The sequence below is a fragment of the Chiloscyllium plagiosum genome, unplaced genomic scaffold (genome assembly GCF_037043375.1).
Source record: "Chiloscyllium plagiosum isolate Xiang-an unplaced genomic scaffold, Cpla_swu_hap1 HiC_scaffold_16, whole genome shotgun sequence".
Lineage (NCBI taxonomy): Eukaryota > Metazoa > Chordata > Chondrichthyes > Orectolobiformes > Hemiscylliidae > Chiloscyllium > Chiloscyllium plagiosum.
The window spans coordinates 71,882,245-71,901,749 of NW_028270154.1; the positions used below are offsets into that span (position 1 = coordinate 71,882,245).

Here is a 19,505-nt window from a genome sequence, read left to right on the forward strand (position 1 = left end):
AGTAACAAAAAGATGGGGTACTGGGCTAATGGTCGGATACTTGGTAGTGTGGATGAGCAGAGGGATCTTGGTGTCCATGTACACAGATCTTTGAAAGTTGCCACCCAGGTAAATAGTGCGGTGAAGAAGACATATGGCGTACTGGCTTTTATTGGCAGAGGAATTGAGTTCCGGAGTACTGAGGTCATGTTGCAGTTGTATAAGACTCTGGTGCGGCCACATCTGGAGTATTGTGTGCAGTTTTGGTCGCCATACTATAGGAAGGATGTGGAGGCACTGGAACGGGTGCAGAGAAGGTTTACCAGGATGTTGCCTGGTATGGTAGGAAGATCGTATGAGGAAAGGCTGAGGCACTTGGGGTTATTTTCATTGGAGAAAAGAAGGTTTAGGGGTGACTTGATAGAGGTGTACAAGATGATTAGGGGTTTAGATAGGGTTGACAGTGAGAATCTTTTTCCACGTATGGAGTCAGCTATTACAAGGGGGCATAGCTTTAAATTAAGGGGGGGTAGGTATAGGACAGATGTTAGGGGTAGGTTCTTTACTCAGCGAGTCGTGAGTTAATGGAATGCCCTGCCAGTAGCAGTGGTGGACTCTCCCTCATTATGGGCATTTAAGCGGGCATTGGATAGGCATATGGAGGATAGTGGGCTAGTGTAGGTTAGGTGGGCTTGGATCGGCGCAACATCGAGGGCCGAAGGGCCTGTACTGCGCTGTATTCTTCTATGTTCTCACATTTATCTAAATTAAACTCCATCTGCCAGTCCTCAGCCCATTGGCCCATCTGATCAAGATCCCGTTTAATCTGAGGTAGCCTTCTTCGCTGTCCACTACACCTCCAATTTTGATGTCATCTGCAAATTTACTAACTATACCTCTTATGCTCACATCCAAATTATTTACATAAATGACGAAAGTATTGAACCCAGCATTGATCCTCATGGCACTCCACTGGTCACAGGCTTCCAGTCTGAAAAACAACCCTCTACCACTACTTTCTGTCTTCATCCCTCTACCCCTTTCTGTATCCAAATGGGTAGTTCTCCTTGCATTCCGTGTGATCTAACCTTGTTAACCAGTCTCCCACAAGGAACCTAGCTGAACGCCTTACTGATGTCCATATAGATCACGTCCACCACTCTGCCTTCATCAATCCTCTTTGTTACTTCTTCAAAACACTCAATCAAGTTTGTGAGACATGATTTCCCACGCACAAAGCCTGCTGACTATCCCTACTCAGTCCTTGCCTTTCCAAATACATGTAAATCCTGTCCCTCAGGATTCCCTCCAATAACTTGTCCACCATTGATGTCAGACTCACTGGTCTATAGCTCCCTGATTTTCCTTACCACCTTTCTTAAATAGTGGCACCACGTTAGCCAACCTTCAGTCTTCCAGCACTTCACCTATGTTATCGATGATGCAAATATCTCAGCAAAGGGCTGAGCAATCACTTCTCTAGCTTCCCACAGAGTTCTCGGGTACACCTGATCAGGTCTTGGGGATTTGTCCACCTTTATGTACTTTAAGATGTCCAGCACTTCCTCCTCTGTAATATGAACATTTTTCAAGATGTAGCTATTCATTTTCCCATATCCTCTATCTTCCATGTCCTTCTCCACAGTAAACACTGATGCAAAATATTTGTTTAGTATCTCCTACATCTCCTGCGATTTCACACATAGGCTTCATTGTTAATCTTTGATGGGCCTATTCTCTCCCTAGTTACCCTTTTGTCCTTAATGCATTGATAGAATTCTTTTGGATTATCCTTAACCCTATTTGCCAAACCTATCTATGTCCCCTTTTTGCCCTCCTGATTTCCCTCTTAAATATGCTCCTAATGCCTTATTACCCTTGTAAGGATTCACTTGATCTCTCCTGTCCATGCCTTACATATGCTTCCTTCTTTTTCTTAACCAAAACTTCAATTTCTGTAGTCACCCAGCATTCCCTACACATACCAGCCTTGCCTTTCACCCTAAAAGGAACATACCATCTGGGAGTGTCATGGACAGATATGGTCAATATGGATTGATTCAGTCAGCTGTTTGTGATAACTAACAGAACCAAGCTTCCAGCTGGCTGGTTATGATAGAGATGGATAAATACAGATTGCAGCAAGAATCACTCTGATCATCACACTCATAACACTTTATTTCAAAGTATACACGAACAATATTACAATTGACACAGTCTTCAGTAAGAATAAGAAATAATGACTGAGCCCGGGTTTGTTGGACTGGCGTGACAAGGGTGAGGGAGGGTGGTGGTGTAGATTGATGTGAGCTTCTGACACCAGGCACCAGGGCACCTTGCAGATTTCAGAAAAACATATAGACCAATCTCAAGAAGGAGGTGTGAGTCCAGGAGTGGTTAAACAGATTCATTCAGGATGAGACTGGTTAAACAGGTTTAATGATGAGGTGAGGTCTTCCAGTCTAGATCTGGACTCCTTTCAGAAGATTAACAGATGATGTAATGTTGATCATCTACCTCCCAGACCTCTCCAACATCCATTAAAATTCCCAACCAAATTTGTCTTTTCCACAGGTAAAAATGCGTCCATGCCACAATATTGAAATGCTCTTGGCTTTCATGGGATGTGGGTGTCAATGGTAAAGCAGCATTTAGTGCCCATTGATAATCTTTTAATTGTGAGGGAGTAGGTGTATTATCAAAAGTCTAGATCCATGCACAACCCTGTGGCAATGGATTGGCTCTGGCGCACGGGAGACTTATGATGATGTCACTATCAACTCCATCAATTATCTAATCATCTTGATAACAATGTTCTTTCAACATCTACATTAGTGGCAATTCCAAGCCTAGTCAATTAAACTGCTCCTGATCATTTCACCCTTCACAAAACCTTATTGTCTGGAGATTTCCTTGGTGTCTGGTGAATACTGTGCACAAAGACATTTACAATAACATTGCTGGTTGTGAAATCTCTGTGGATCATACAGTAGCTCTCAGTTCATTTCTCAAGTCTTGCTCCACTGATACTGATTCCAAATACTTGTAATATGTGCTTGCATCTTAGAGTTAGACTGTCTCTCACAAACTGGAAACAATCTGTGTTTAAAAGTCGGTCTGTGTGACACAGACTGCAGTGTGTGTCTGCATTACAGTCTGACTGTGTGTCTACATTGCAGTGTGACTGTGTGTCACAGACTACAGTGTGCTGTGTTACTGGGTGACTATCTGTCACAGACTGGAATAAATGTCTGTGTTATTGGGTGACTATCTGTCACAGGGAGAAAGTGAGGTTCCTGAAGAAGGGCATATGCCTAAAACGTCGATTCTCCTGCTCCTTGGATGCTGCCTGACCTGCTATGCTTTTCCAGCAACATATTTTTCAGACAGTCACAGACTGGCATGAATGTCTGTGTCACAGGTTGACTATCTGTCACAGACTGCAATGAACGTCTGTGTTCCTGGGTAACTATCTCTCATAGACTGGAATGAACGTCTGTGTTACTGGATGACTGTATGTTACTAGGTGACTGTGTGTCACAGACTGCAGTGTATGCCTGTGTTACTGGGTGACTGCGTGTCACACACTGCAGTGTGTGTCTGTGTTACTGGGTGACTGCGTGTCACACACTGCAGTGTGTGTCTGTGTTACTGGGTGACTGCGTGTCACAGACTGCAGTGTGTGCCTGTGTTACTGGGTGACCGCGTGTCACAGACTGCAGTGTGTGCCTGTGTTACTGGGTGACCGCGTGTCACAGACTGCACAGTGTGTGTTGTGTTACAGTGTGACTGTGTTCCACAGGCTGGAATATTTCTATGTTGCCATGGTATTTAGCACCTGTTCATGGCAGCAACTACAGCTGCCCCCCTCCCTGAGCCATCTTTTGAATGTCGGAAAGACACTTGACACTGTGGAGCCAAATCCTTCACTGTGTCCTCAAGAATCCTGGAAAAACTGTTGAGAGAAACCAAAGTCAGAGCAGCAATCAGTGAATTACACAATGTTTTCAGTAAAGAATTAGACCATTCTGCCCCTCATACCTATGTTATGTCTCTGCAGGAATTTACCACTTTAGTTCATTCTCCTGTCTTCTCCCTTTAATTCTGCACATTCTTCCTTTTCCGAGAAATCTGTTTCCCTTTCGATTGCTTCAAATGAACCTGCCTCCACCACACACCCTCAGACAGTGCATTCCAGAACCTAATCATCGAGTGAGCCTTGTTCATTCCTGGATGTCATTTGGTAAACCTCTTCTGCATTCTTTTCAAAGTGTTCACATCCTTCCTCTCCTGTGCTGTGTAAAACTATACATGATTTTCGGGTAGGAGAAAGGTGAGGACTGCAGATGCTGGAGATCAGAGTCGAGAGTATGGTGCTGGAAAAGCACAGCATCTGAGGAGCAGGAGAATTGATCTTTCTGGCATAAGCCCTTCATCAGGAATCAGGAATCAAGATTCCTGATGAAGGGCTTATGCCTGAAACATCGATTCTCCTGCTCCTTGGATGCTGCATGACCTGCTCTTCTTTTCCAGCACTGCACTTTCGACTATACACAATAGTCCAATGATATCTAACCACTGATTTATACCAGGTCAGCATCACCACTTTGCTCTTCTATTCTGTGCACGCCTTAGTGAAGCTTAGGATACTATTTGTTTTATTAACTACTTTCTCCACTTGTCTGGTCATGTTTAGTTACATATATAGCCAGATATCTGTCCATGCCCTTTTGTGTCACATCCTTTGTTTTGTACTGTCCCTCCATGTTAGTCATAGAGTCAGAGTCCTACAGCATGGAGACATGCCCTTTGGCCCAAAATGTCCATCCATGCTAGCCCCATTTCCTGCACTTGGCCCATATCCTTCTAATCCTTTCCTATCCACCTGCGTTCCAAATGCCTTTTAAACGTTGTTAATGTACCCGCCTCATCCACTTCCGCAAGCAGCTCATTCCATATGCCTGCCATATTCTGTGTAAAAAAATTGCCCCTCAGGTCCCCTTTTATTCTTTCCCCTCTGACCTTAAACTGATGGCCTCCAGTCCTTGATTTCCCAACCCTGGGAAAAAGACTGAGTGCATTCACCCTATCATGCCTCACATGATTTTTCACATTTCTATAAGATTCCCACCTCATTCTCCTATGATCTAAAGAAAAAAAGTTCTATCTTGTCCAACCTCTCCCTATAACTCAGACCCTTGAGTGCTGACACCATGCTTGTAAATTTCTTCTGCACTCTTTCCAGTTTAGCAACATCTTTCCTATAGCAAGGTGACCAAAACTGAACATAATACTCCAAGAGCAGCCTCACCAATGTGCTGTACAACTGCACCATAATTTCCCAACTTCTGTACTCAATGCCCTGACTGATGAAGGCCAGTGTGTTAAAAGCCTTCTTCACTGGCCTGTCTACCTGTGACTCCACTTTCAGAGAACTGTGAACCTGAACTCCAAGGTCCCTCTGTTCCACTTCACTTCCTAAGGCCCTACCATTCACTATGAAACTCCTACCTTGATTTGACTTTCCAAAATGCAAGACCTCACACTTATCTATATTAAACTCCATTTTCTATTTCTCAGCCCATGTCCCCAGCTGACCAAGGTCCTGCTGCAGTTTCTGATAATCTTCACTGTCCACATTACCATCTATTTTAGTGTCATCAGCTAACTTTCTAATCATGCCTTGTACATTCTCATCCAAATCACTGATATAGGTAACAAACAGTAATGAGCCCAGCACCGACCCCTGAGGCACACTATTAGTCATAGGCCTCCAGTCTGACAAGCATCCTTCCACTATTACCCTCTGTTCCAACCATCAAGCTAATTTTGTACGCAATTTTCCAGCCCCCCATGGATTCCATGTGAGCTAACCTCCCAGAGCAGCCTACCATGTGGAACATTATCAAACGTCTTTCCAAAATCCTTATAGACTATGTCTACCGCCTGCCTTTGTCAATCTTCCTGGCCACTTCATCAAATTTGAGAGGCATGATTTCCAAGCACAAGGCCATGCTGACTATTCCTGAGCAAACTTTGCCTTTCCAAATGTATGTATATCTCATCTCTCTGAGCTTCTCAAGCAACTTGCCTACCACAGATGTTAGGCTGACAGGGCTATTGTTCCCAGGCTTTTCTTTGCAGCCCTTCTTTGTTCTTTCAACAAAATAAATCATGTCATATTCCTCTGCATTGAACCTCCTCTTGCCTACCCACTTCACCAATTTGTCAATGTCCTTTTCAAGTTGTACACTTTCTTCCTCATAGATTTCTACAATTTGCATATCTTAATACTATACTCCAAGGTCAAGATCATTTTTATACATAAGGAAGAGCTTAGGTGCTAATACTGATCCTGAGAAACCCCTCTACAAACCTTCATGTAACTGCTGCCTTTGTCCTTTTAGATGGTAATGGTCACAGGTTTGGGAGTTGCTGTCTGAGGAGCATTGGTGAATTTCTGCAGTGCATCTTGTCAATGGTACAATCTGCTGCTACAGGTGGAGGAGGGAGGAAATGTTTGTGGATATTGTGCCAACGAAGCAGTTGCTTTGCCCTGGATGATGTCAAGCTTCTTGAATGTTGTTAGGGCTACAAGCAGGGAAGTGGGGAATATTCCATCACAATCTGTCTTGTACTGGTTGTTGTGGTTCTGTTCGCCGAGCTGGGAATTTGCGTTGCAGACATTTCGTCCCCTGTCTAGGTGACATCCTCAGTGCTTGGGAGTCTCCTGTGAAGCGCTTCTGTGATGTTTCCTCCAGCATTTATAGTGATTTGTATCTGCCGCTTCCGGTTGTCAGTTACAGCTAGAACTGACAACGGGAAGCGGCAGATACAAATCACTATAAATGCTGGAGGAAACATCACAGAAGCGCTTCACAGGAGGCTCCCAAGCACTGAGGATGTCACCTAGACAGGGGACGAAATGTCTGCAACGCAAATTCCCAGCTCGGCGAACAGAACCACAACAACGAGCATCTGAGCTACAAATCTTCTCCCAAAATTTGTACTGGTAGATGGTAAACAGACTTTTACCCACTTGACACCTGTAATATGTACACATTCTTGTCTTCATCTTAAATCTCTATGTACCTTTTCATCCAGGGAGTTCTGGAATTGTTGGTCCTGTCTTTCCCCTTTGTGGGAATAGTTCTTGACTGAATCTGAACTCTTTATATGATTTGGAAGTTTACCTTCATTGTTTATATAGTTCTCCCTCTACATTGTATTTTTCATCACTTTTTGTTGCCTTTTAAAACTTTCCCAATTCTCTAGTTTATCACTAATCTTTGCCACATTATGTTTCCTATCTTTCAAAAGGTCTTCAAATACTGTTGGAGCTCATAACAACCTTTCAAACTCCAACCACCCTCCAGATGGAAGTATTATTCTTGTCCCTCTAATCCTCCACAGTTACTTTAAATCTCTACTCTTCGGTTAATGTCCTCCTTGCTAAAGGAGGCATTTGCTAAAAGCTCAATTAACGCTCCCGTCAGCCTCCTATTAAAGAAAACAACCCTGGTGTACGTACCAATTTTATCAATTGAAGGTAAGCACATTCGGGTGGAAGCCATAGCTGTTAACTTTAACACATATAAAGTGAGAATGCCCTTTAAGGGGCTGTAAGTTTTAAAATTGAATTAGGGGGTTTCAAAACAGTATAAAGCAACCAATCCACTGTACTGGGTTGTCACAAAGGATGATCTCACATCTGGAATGGAATGAGTTGGTGAGTGAGTGGAGCGAGCGAGTGAGTGGAGTGAGTGAGTGAGTGGAGTGAATGAACAAGTGGAGTGAGTGAGTGATTAGATCAGAGTGGTGCTGGAAAAGCGCAGCAGGTCAGGCAGCATCCGAGGAGCAGGAAAATCGATGTCTCGGGCAAAAGCGCTTCACCAGGAATGGAGGCAGGGAGCCTTCAGGGTGGAGAGATAAATTGGAGGGGGGGAGACAGGGGGGCTGGGGAGAAGGTAGCAAAGAGTACAATAGGTGAATGGGGGTGGGGATGGAGGTGATAGTTCAGAGAGGAGGGTGGGGGAAGGTAGCAAAGAGTACTATGGGTGGATGGAGGTGGGGATGAAGGTGATAGGTCAGAGGGGAGGGTAAACAGATAGGTGGGAAGGGAGATTGGCAGGTAAGAGTGGCCCAACATTTCAACTCCCTCTCCCACTCTGCCAAGGACATGCAGGTCCTGGGCCTCCTCCACCGCCGCTCCCTCACCACCCGCCTGGAGGAAGAACACCTCATCCTCCGCTTCCGAACACTTCAACCCCAGGGCATCAATGTGGACTTCACCAGTTTCCTCATTTCCCCTCCCCAACCTCACCCCAGTTTCAACCTTCCAGCTCAGCACCATCCTCGTGACCTGTCCTACCTGTCTATCTCCCTTCCCACTGATCCACTCTACCCTCCCCTCTGACCTATCACCTTCATCCCCACCTTCATCCACCCAGTGTACTCTTTGCTACCTTCTCCCCAACCCCCCCCAACTTATCTCTCCATCCTGGAAGCTCCCTGCCTCCATTCCTGATGAAGGGCATTTGCCCAAAACATCGATTTTCCTGCTCCTCGGATGCTGCCTGACCTGCTGTGCTTTTCCAGCACCACTCTGATCTAAACTCTGGTTTCCAGCATCTGCAGTCCTCTCTTTTGCCGAGTGGAGTGAGTGGCGTGAGTGAAAAAATACTGACTACGTTTCCATTCTTCGGCACTCCCCAGAGCTCTGATGAAGAGTCATCTAGACTCAAAACCTTAACTTGCTTTGGCTCCCTGGATGCTGCCTGACCCCATGTGATCTCCAGCATTTTTGTTTTCAGTTTCTGTGTCTCTCCTTCAGATTAGATTAGATTAGATTAGATTACAGTGTGGAAACAGGCCCTTCGGCCCAACAAGTCCACACCAACCCGCCGAAGCGAAACCCACCCATTCCCCTACATTTACCCCTTACCTAAAACTTCGGGCAATTTAGTATGGCCAATTCACCTGACCCTGCACATCTTTGGACTGTGGGAGGAAACCGGAGCACCCGGAGGAAACCCATGCAGACATGGGGAGAACGTGCAAACTCCACACAGTCAGTCGCCTGAGTCGGGAATTGAACCCGGGTCTCTGGCGCTGTGAGGCAGCAGTGCTAACCACTGTGCCACCGTGCCACCCACAATGTGAGGGTAAACAAATGAATAACATATCATAACTCTTAAAGAAGGGCTTATGCCCGAAACGTCAATTCTCCTGCTCCTGCTGCCTGACCTGCTGCGCTTTTCCAGCAATACATTTTTCAGCAGTCAAAGAAAATCTTCCAACTAGAGCTAAAATCTTGATGCAACTGACTGGCTACTGAATTGAGGTTCTTTTTGTGGTGGACAACCATGTGTTATCATTGCCACTGTGGAAAAAGGCACATCATTGACCCTTGTGGTTTGCACTCCGAATCCACAGGAATTGTTCCATCTTATCTATATTCTCCACCCAAAAGAGTTCTGCAGACCAATCTGCCCTACTTGTGAATAAATGTGTGTTGAGATTTAATACCATCTCAGGTATTCAATTGCTAATTTATACATGTGACACATCATGGATTGTTGATTAGCAGGCCACTCCTCCTATCAGGATTGTGGTAACTCCTAATTTCTGATCCCGTCTCAAAGCCAAGCAAGAAATCCATTCAGCTACTTGTCCTGACTCAATTTTCTTTGAACTCATTGATTCTTCTCCAGAAAGAAATGTTATGAAAGATCTTTTGAAAATGCTGGCAAATAACATTCCTGAAAACTCAATCCAAAAACATGAACATAGAGTATTTTCCAAGTGGGGAAAGGCTTTGGAAATCTGAAGTACAAAGGGACTTAGGAGTCCTTTTTCAGAATTCTCTGAGGGTTAGCATGCAGGTCACTTGGTGGTTAGGGAGGTAAATGCAAGTCATTTATATAAATAATTTGGATGTGAACACATTTGCAGATGACACCAAAATTGGAGGTGTAGTGGACAAAGGCTCCAACAAAGGACGAAGAAGGTTATCTCAGAGTACAATGGGATCTTGATCAGATGGGCCAAACGGCTGAGGAGTGGCAGATGGGAATTTAATTTAGATAAATGTGAGGTGCTGCATTTTGGAACAGCAAATCAAAGCTTATACAATTAATGGTAAGGTCCTACAGAATGTTGCTGAACAATAAAGGAAAGTATACCAAATGCCTTCTTCACTATTCTATCTACCTGTGACTCTACTTTCAAGGAACTATGAACCTGCCATCCAAGGTCTCAATGGAGTGCAGATTCATAGTTCCTTGAAAGTGGATTTGCAGGTAGATAGGATAGTGAAGAAGGCATTTGGTATGCTTTCCTTTATTGGTCAGAGTATTGACTACAGGAGTTGGGAGGTCGTGTTGCTGCTGTACAGGACATTGGTTATGCCACTGTTGGAATATGTGTGCAATTCTGGTCTCCTTCCTATTGGAAGGATGTTGTGAAACTTGAAAGGATTCAGAAAAGATTTACAAGGATGTCGCCAGGGTTGGAGGATTTGAGCTATAGGAAGAGGCTGAATAGGCTGGGGCCATTTTCCCTGGAGCATCGGAGACTGAGGGATGACCTTCTAGAGGTTTATAAAATCATGAGGGGCATGGATAGTATAAGTAGACAAGGTCTCTTCTCTGGGGTGGAGGAGTCCAGAACTAGACGACATAGGTTTAGGGTGAGAGGGGGAAGATATAAAAGGGACCTAAGGGACAACTTTGTCATGGAGAGGGTGGTGGGTATATGGAATGAGCTGCCAGAGGAAGTGGTGGAGGCTGATACAATTACAGCATTTAAAAGGCATCTGGATGGCTATATGCATAGGAAGGGTTCAGCGGAATATGGGCCAAGTGCTGGCAAATGGGACTAGATTAGGTTAGGATATCTGGGCGGCATGGACGAGTTGGATCGAAGGATGTGTTTCTGTGCTGTGTATCTCTATGGCTCTATGACTCTAATGTTAGCATTCATTTCAAGAGGGCTAGAATACAAGAGCAGAGATGTACTTGCTGAGGCTGTAGATGAAACTTTATGTGGAATATTGTGAGCAGTTTTGGGTCCTGAATCTAAGGAACTTTGTCCTGGCATTGGAGGGGCCCAGAAGAGGTTTATGAAAATCATACTGGCAATGAAGGGCTTGTCATATGAGGAGCAGTTGAGGACACTGGGTCTGTACTTGATAGAGTTTGGAGGGATGAAATGTACTGCAAGACTGAGAGAGAGTGGACATGGAACAGATGTTTCTATCAGTAAGAGAGACTAGGACCTGAGGGCACAGCCTCACAGTGAAGGGATGAATCTTTAGAAATGAGATGAGGAGGAATTTCTTCAACCAGCGGGTAGTTAATCTGTGGAACTCATTGCCACAGAAAGTTATGGAGGCCAAGTCATTGAGTGTGTTTCAGACAGAGATGGATAGGCTGTTTATTGGTAAAGAGATCAAGGGTTACAGGGAGAAGGCCAGGGAATGGGGTTAAGAAACATACCAGCCATGATCAAATGTCGGACCAGACTCAATCACTCAAATAGTGTAACACTGCTCCTATATCTTATGGTGTAACGGACTCTACTGACTAGAGTTTGAAAAAATGAGAGATGATCTCATTGAAACATAAAGGATTCTTAAGGGGCTTGACAGAGTAAATGTTGAAAGGATGGTTCCTGCATGTCTAGCATAATCTCAGAATTAAGGAGGACCAACTTAAAGACTCAGATGAGGAGGAATTTCTTTGAGTATTGTGAGTCTTTGCCACAGAGAGCTGTAGGGTAAAGTCCTTGTGTATATTTACAGCTGAGATTGATCCAAATCAAAAGATCAAGGGAAAAGGGCAGGGAAGTAAGACATGACAAATGTTGGACAACCATGATCCTAATGAATGACAGAGCAGACTTAAGGAGATGAATGGCCTACTCCTGTTCCTATTTCCAATGGTCTTACGGGTTGACCGAGTGGGGACAGTGTGTGTTGGTAAGCTAATTGTAAATGGAGCACTCTGAGACTTACTGAGGATGTAGTCTGTACAAGGACCCCTCCACCCCGATGGTCATCATGTGATCCTGTTGCTGGGCTTCCCTCATTTTCTCAAGCACAGTAGCGAGCCCAGCCGCACACAGCCGAGCTGCTCTCTGCGTGACTGCCTCACAAACTTTCTGCACCAAACGGCGGTCCTCAATCCCAGAGGACAGATCAAACTTTTCCAGAATAGATTTCACATTCAGCAGGTCATCAGTATCACTGAGAGGGAGAAAAGAATAGTGAGATTTTAGAGCGACACACATACTCACATGGTTACGTGTTAATTCTGAGACAGAGGACCACAGTGGGTTTTTGAGCTAGAAGGTACAGTGAAATAACCAGGCAGAGAACACAGCATGACTCTGAGATACAGAGTTGGTGTGAATATAAAACACCAATGGTCAGATGATTCCTCTACCTTTCTATCACTGACAGGTACTTTGTTTCAAAGAGGCCGTGATGATCGAGTCGATGTTGTTTGATTCCCGAGAAGATAACTCCTTTCTCCTTGAGCTTCAACAGAATATGTTGAACAATCGTACCCAGGAGCAACCCACTGATCATCTTCTCAAAGCTGTGGATGGGATAGGAGACAGAGAGAGAGGTGAGATGCAAACTCTGGTGAGACCCTGCCCTGAAACTGGGAAGATACTGACCTTGAAACAGGAGAAACCCTCACCTGGGAACAACATAGAACATAGAACAATACAGCACAGAACAGGCCCTTCGGCCCACGATGTTGTGCCGAATATTTGTCCTAGCTTAAGCACCCATCCATGTACCTATCCAATTGCCGCTTAAACGTCGCCAATGATTCTGACTCTACCACTCCCACAGGCAGCGCATTCCATGCCCCCACCACTCTCTGGGTAAAGAACCTACCCCTGACATCCCCCTATACCTTCCACCCTTCACCTTAAATTTATGTCCCCTTGTAACACTCTGTTGTACCCGGGGAAAAAGTTTCTGACTGTCTACTCTATCTATTCCTCTGATCATCTTATAAATCTCTATCAAGTCACCCCTCATCCTTCGCCGTTCCAATGAGAAAAGGCCTAGCACTCTCAACCTATCCTCGTACGACCTATTCTCCATTCCAGGCAACATCCTGGTAAGTCTTCTCTGCACCCTTTCCAAAGCTTACACATCTTTCCTAAAGTGAGGCGACCAGAACTGCACACAGTACTCCAAATGTGGCCTAACCAAGGTCCTGTACAGCTGCAACATCACCTCACGACTCTTGAATTCACGACTCTGCTAATGAACGCTAATACACCATAGGCCTTCTTACAAGCTCTATCCACCTGAGTGGCAACTTTCAAAGATCTATGAACATAGACCCCAAGATCCCTCTGCTCCTCCACCTTACTAAAAACCCTACTGTTAACCCTGTTCCGCATTCTTATTTGTCCTTCCAAAATGGACAACCTCACACTTGGCAGGGTTGAACTCCATCTGCCACTCCTCAGCCGAGCTCTGCATCATATCTAAGTCCCTTTGCAGCCGACAACAGCCCTCCTCACTATCCACAACTCCACCAATCTTCGTATCATCTGCAAATTTACTGACCCATCCTTCAACTCCCTCTTCTAAGTCATTAATAAAAATTACAAACAGCATAGGACCCAGAACTGATCCCTGCGGAACTCCACTTGTAACTGGGCTCCAGGCTGAATATTTACCATCTACCACCACTCTCTGACTTCGACCGGTTAGCCAGTTTTCTATCCAACTGGCAAAATTTCCCTCTATCCCATGCCTCCTGACTTTCCGCATAAGCCTACCATGGGGAACCTTAACAAATGCCTTACTAAAATCCATGTACACTACATCCACTGCTCTACCCTCATCCATATGCTTGGTCACCTCCTCAAATAATTCAATAAGACTTGTAAGGCAAGACCTACCCTTCACAAATCCGTGCTGGCTGTCCCTAATCAAGCAGTGTCTTTCCAGATACTCATAAATCCTATCCCTCAGTACCCTTTCCATTACTTTGCCTACCACCGAAGTAAGACTAACAGGCCTGTAATTCCCGGGGTTATCCCTATTCCCTTTTTTGAACAGGGGCACAACATTCGCCACTCTCCAGTTCTCTGGTACCACCCCCGTTGACAGTGAAGACGAAAAGATCATTGCCAACGGCTCTGCAATTTCCTCTCTTGCTTCCCACATAATCCTAGAATATATCCCGTAAGGCCCAGGGGACTTGTCTATCCTCAAGTTGTTAAAAATACCCAACATATCTTCCTTCCTAACAAGTATCTCTTATAGCTTACCAGTCCGTTTCGCACTCTCCTCTTCAACAATACGGTCCCTCTTGTTTGTAAATACTGAAGAAAAGTATTCATTCAAGACCTCTCCTATCTCTTCCGACTCAATACACAGTCTCCCACTACTTATCTTGATCGGACCTACCCTCGTTCTCGTCATTCTCATGTTTCTCACATACGCATTAGCTTTTCACAGCAGAGAGCAGCGCGAGCTGGGCGGAAGTGAAGTTGGAGCGCAGAGCTGGTTGGGAAGGTAAGTGATTGATATTTAAGAACTTACCTCGACGCCAACGGTCTTTTCTTTTCACAGCAGAGAGCAGCGCGAGCTGGGCGGAAGTGAAGTTGGAGCGCAGAGCTGGTTGGGAAGGTAAGTGATTGATATTTAAGAACTTACCTCGACGCCAACGGTCTTTTCTTTTCACAGCAGAGAGCAGCGCGAGCTGGGCGGAAGTGAAGTTGGAGCGCAGAGCTGGTCGGGAAGGTAAGTGATTGATATTTGAGTGGGTATGTTCTAGACTCCAGGCCCACAATGTAGGGCCTCCCTCCCATCCTCTTCCTCTAACCTCACTTAAAAGTTCACAGGTAAGCTACTCAGTGTTCTTGTTTTGGTGACTAAGTGTAGAGTAACGGCAGCGCAGAATGTTCCTCCTGCAGGATGATTGAGGGAGGGGTGACCACCGATGCTCCTGCCGACTTCATCTGCAGGAAATGCAGCCAGCTCCAGCTCCTCACAGACCCCGTTAGGGAACTGGAGCTGGAGTTGGATGAACTGAGGATTATTCGAGAGGCTGAGAGAGTGATAGATAGAAGCTACAGGGACATAGTTACGCCAGAGAACAGAGGTAGCTGGGTAATAGTTAGAGGTGGGAAGGGGAGGAAGCAGGCAGTGCAGGGATCCCCTGTGGTCGTTCCCCTCAACAATAAGTATACCGGTTTGGATACTGTTGGGGGGGGAAGGCCTAGCAGGGGTAAGCTGCAGTGACCGGGTCTCTGGCACGAGGTCCGGCTCTGAGGCTCAGAAGGGAAAGGGGGAGAGGAGGAGAGCGCTAGTTATAGGAGACTCTATAGTTAGAGGGACAGACAGGCGGTTCTGTGGATATGGGTGAGACTCTCGGATGGTTTGTTGCCTCCCGGGTGCCAGGGTCCGAGACGTCTCGGACCGTGTCTTCAGAATCCTTAAGGGGAAGGGTGTGCAGCCAGAAGTCGTGGTGCACTTTGGCACCAACGACATAAGTAGGAAGAGGGATGGGGAGGTCATTCAAGAGCTCAGGGAGTTAGGCTGGAAGCTAAAAGCTAGGACGGACAGAGTCATCATCTCTGGGTTGTTGCCGGTGCCACGTGACAGTGAGGCAAGGAATAGGGAGAGAGTGCAGTTGAACACGTGGCTGCAAGGATGGTGTAGGAGGGAGGGCTTCAGGTATTTGAACAATCGGACTGCATTCTCGGGAAGGTGGGACCTGTACAAGCAGGACGGGTTGCACCTGAACCAGAAGGGCACCAATATCCTGGGGGGTAGGTTTGCTAGCACTCTTTGGGGGGGGTTTAAACTAATTTGGCAGGGGGATGGGATCTGGACTTGTAGTCCAGCAAGTAGGTTAGCTGTTTGTCAGGATGTCCAAGTACGTAGGGAGGCTGTGGAGAAGGTAACACTGACAGGAATACTTGCGGACACAGAGATGGGTTCAAGTGTGTATACTTCAATGCAAGGAGTATCAGAAATAAGGTGGGTGAACTTAAGGCGTGGATTCTGTCCTGAACCTGGGACTACGATGTTGTGGCCATCACGGAAACATGGATAGAAGAGGGACAGGAATGGTTGTTGGAGGTTCCTGGTTACAGATGTTTCAGTAAGATTAGGGAGGGTGGTAAAAAAGGAGGGAGGGTGGCGTTGCTAATTAGAAATGGTATAACGGCTGCAGAAAGTCAGTTCGAGGGGGATTGCCTTTGGAGGTAGTATGGGCTGAAATCAGAAATAGGAAAGGAGCAGTCACCTTGTTGGGTGTTTACTATAGGCCCCCCAATAGCAGCAGAGATGTGGAGAAACAGATTGGGAAACAGATTTTGGAAAGGTGCAGAAGCCACAGGGTAGTAGTCATGGGCGATTTCATCTTCCCAAATATTGATTGGAAGCTCTTTAGATCAAGTAGATTGATGGGGTGGTGTTTGTGCAGTGTGTCCAGGAAGCTTTTCTAACTCAGTGTGTAGATTGTCCGACCAGAGGGGAGGCCATATTGGATTTGGTACTTGGTAACGAACCGGGACAAGTGATGGGCTTGTTAGTGGGTGAACATTTTGGTGATGGTGACCACAATTCTGTGACTTTCACCTTGGCTATGGAGAGAGATAGGTGCGTGCAACAGGGTAGGTTTTACAATTGGGGGAAGGGTAAATACGATGCTGTAAGACAGGATCTGAGGAGTATAAGTTGGGAGCATAGGCTGTCAGGGAAGGATGTCGTGGAAATGTGGAACTTTTTCAAGGAACAGATACGACGTGTCCTTGATATGTGTGTACCTGTCAGGCAGGAAAGAGATGGTCGTGTGAGGGAACCTTGGTTGACGAGGGAGGTTGAATGTCTTGTAAAGAGTAAGAAGGAGGCTTACATAAGATTGAGGAAACAAGGTTCAGACAGAGCAGTGGAGGGATACAGGATAGCCAGAAGGGAGCTGCAGAAAGGGATTAGGAGAGATAAGAGAGGGCATGAAAAATCTTGAACAAGAGAGACCCTTGCTCTGAACCGGGACAGAATCTCAACATGGAACAGGGGAGACATTGATCCTGGAACAGGAGAGAATCTCACAGGGGAGACCCCCACCCTGAAACACAGGAGACCCTCACCCTGAAACACAGGAGACCCCCACCCTGAAACACAGGAGACCCCCACCCTGAAACACAGGAGACCCCCACCCTGAAACACAGGAGACTCTCATCCTGAAACACAGGAGACTCTCATCCTGAAATAGAGGAGACTCTCATCCTGAAACACAGGAGACCCTCACCCTGAAACACAGGAGACCCTCACCCTGAAACACAGGAGACCCTCAGTCTGAAACAGGGGAGATCCTCTCCCTGTAACACAGGAGACCCTCACCCTGAAACACAGGAGACCCCCACCCTGAAACACAGGAGACCCCCACCCTGAAACACAGGAGACCCTCACCCTGAAACACAGGAAACCCTCACCCTGAAACACAGGAGACCCTCACCCTGAAACACAGGAGACCCTCACCCTGAAACACAGGAGACCCCCACCCTGAAACACAGGAGACCCCCACCCTGAAACACAGGAGACTCTCATCCTGAAACACAGGAGACTCTCATCCTGAAATAGAGGAGACTCTCAACCTGAAACACAGGAGACCCTCACCCTGAAACACAGGAGACCCTCACCCTGAAACAGGGGAGATCCTCTCCCTGTAACACAGGAGACCCTCACCCTGAAACACAGGAAACCCTCACCCTGAAACACAGGAGACCCCCACCCTGAAACACAGGAGACCCCCACCCTGAAACACAGGAGACCCTCACCCTGAAACACAGGAAACCCTCACCCTGAAACACAGGAGACCCTCACCCTGAAACACAGGAGACCCCCACCCTGAAACACAGGAGACCCCCAGTCTGAAACAGGGGAGATCCTCTCCCTGAAACACAGGAAACCTTCACCCTGAAACACAGGAGACCCCCACCCTGAAACACAGGAGACCCCCACCCTGAAACACAGGAAACCCTCACCCTGAAACACAGGAGACCCCCACCCTGAAACACAGGAGACTCTCAACCTGAAACATGGGAGACCCTCAGTCTGAAACAGGGGAGATCCTCTCCCTGAAACACAGGAAACCTTCACCCTGAAACACAGGAGACCCTCACCCTGAAACAGGGGGGACCCTCACCCTGAAACACGGGAGGCCCTCATCCTGAAACAGTGGAGACCTCCTCTCTGAAATGGGTAGACCCTCACCCTGAAACGGGGAGACCCTCACCCTCAAGCATGAGAGACTGTCACCCTGAAACAAGGTGGCAGCATTGACCTGGAACAGGAGAGCCCCTCATTCTGTAACAGGGGAGACCCTCTCCACTAAACAGGAGAGACACTAACCCTGAAACAGGGGAGATCCTCACCTTGGAACAGGTAGAACATTAGATTGAGATAGTGTCACCATTGCCCCAATAGGAAATCTGAGGGTGGGAACGAGTGGTCGTGGAAAGACTACTTGTGGCTAGTGACAGAAATGAAGGAAATGAGGATTAGCAGTGCAGTGAAGGATTTGTATTGAGTAACTGAGCAACATTTCGGAAGTGTTTCATCCAGAGTGAAATGTTCTCCCTGATGTGAGTATGCTAGGGGTGGAAACACTCACTGTAAATGCTGTGACCGAATGGGATTGTGGTAAAAGTGACATCTATCACCTTTATTGAGATGACTGAGAGAGAAGCGTGTATGTGGACTGTGGGGGGAGGTTAATCAGCTGGGATAACTCAGCAAAGTGTAGAGTACACAGCAGCTGTGCAATCATTCCAAACCCTCACTAAAGATCCAATCCTTACATCTGCTGTCCTGGATGCTGAGACCGTTTATCTGCCAGCTCGTCAAATTCATTCATAATGTCCTGAAGTGGTCTCTTCGCACTGTCTCCGAATGCTCCCCATTCTGCATTTATGCACATGAATCCATCATCACCATCCAATTTGTCAATGTTCCTCATCTGCTCCATGTAACACACGTTGGTGCCAGTCCCTGTATAGAGCCAGGGAGAGCACAAAATCAGGATCACATAAATGGGGACCCACAGTCCAGTATCAACAACACCCACAACCCCGTATCACCCAACACCCACAGCCCAGTAACACCCATCACCCACAACCCCATATCACGCAACACCCACAGCCCAGTAACACCCAACACCCACAGCCCAGTAACACCCATCACCCACAACCCCGTATCACCCAACACCCACAGCCCAGTAACACCCATCACCCACAACCCCATATCACCCAACACCCACAGCCCAGTAACACCCAACACCCAACAGCCCAGTAACACCCAACACCCAACAGGCCAGTAACACCCAACACCCACAGCCACGTATCACCCATCACCCACAGCCCCGTATCACCCAACACCCACAGCCCAGTAACACCCAACACCCACAGCCCAGTAACACCCATCACCCACAACCCCATATCACCCAACACCCACAGCCCAGTAACACCCAACAACC

The 19,505-nt window shown here is 46.6% G+C and overlaps 1 protein-coding gene across 1 annotated transcript in view; it reads right to left on the reverse strand.

The window, feature by feature from the left end:
• Positions 1 to 2,139: 2,139 nt before the first annotated feature.
• The window catches only part of LOC122556769 (hexokinase-1-like), a 38,305-nt gene continuing 20,939 nt past the window's right edge, over positions 2,140 to 19,505 (reverse strand). The window contains exons 7-10 of the mRNA XM_043703907.2: positions 18,832 to 19,021; positions 12,426 to 12,581; positions 11,996 to 12,226; positions 2,140 to 3,934 (exon numbers count right to left, since the gene is read on the reverse strand). Coding sequence (XP_043559842.2) covers positions 3,811 to 3,934; positions 11,996 to 12,226; positions 12,426 to 12,581; positions 18,832 to 19,021 — 701 coding nt within the window. The 3' untranslated portion in view covers positions 2,140 to 3,810. The remainder of the gene's footprint in view (positions 3,935 to 11,995; positions 12,227 to 12,425; positions 12,582 to 18,831; positions 19,022 to 19,505) is intronic.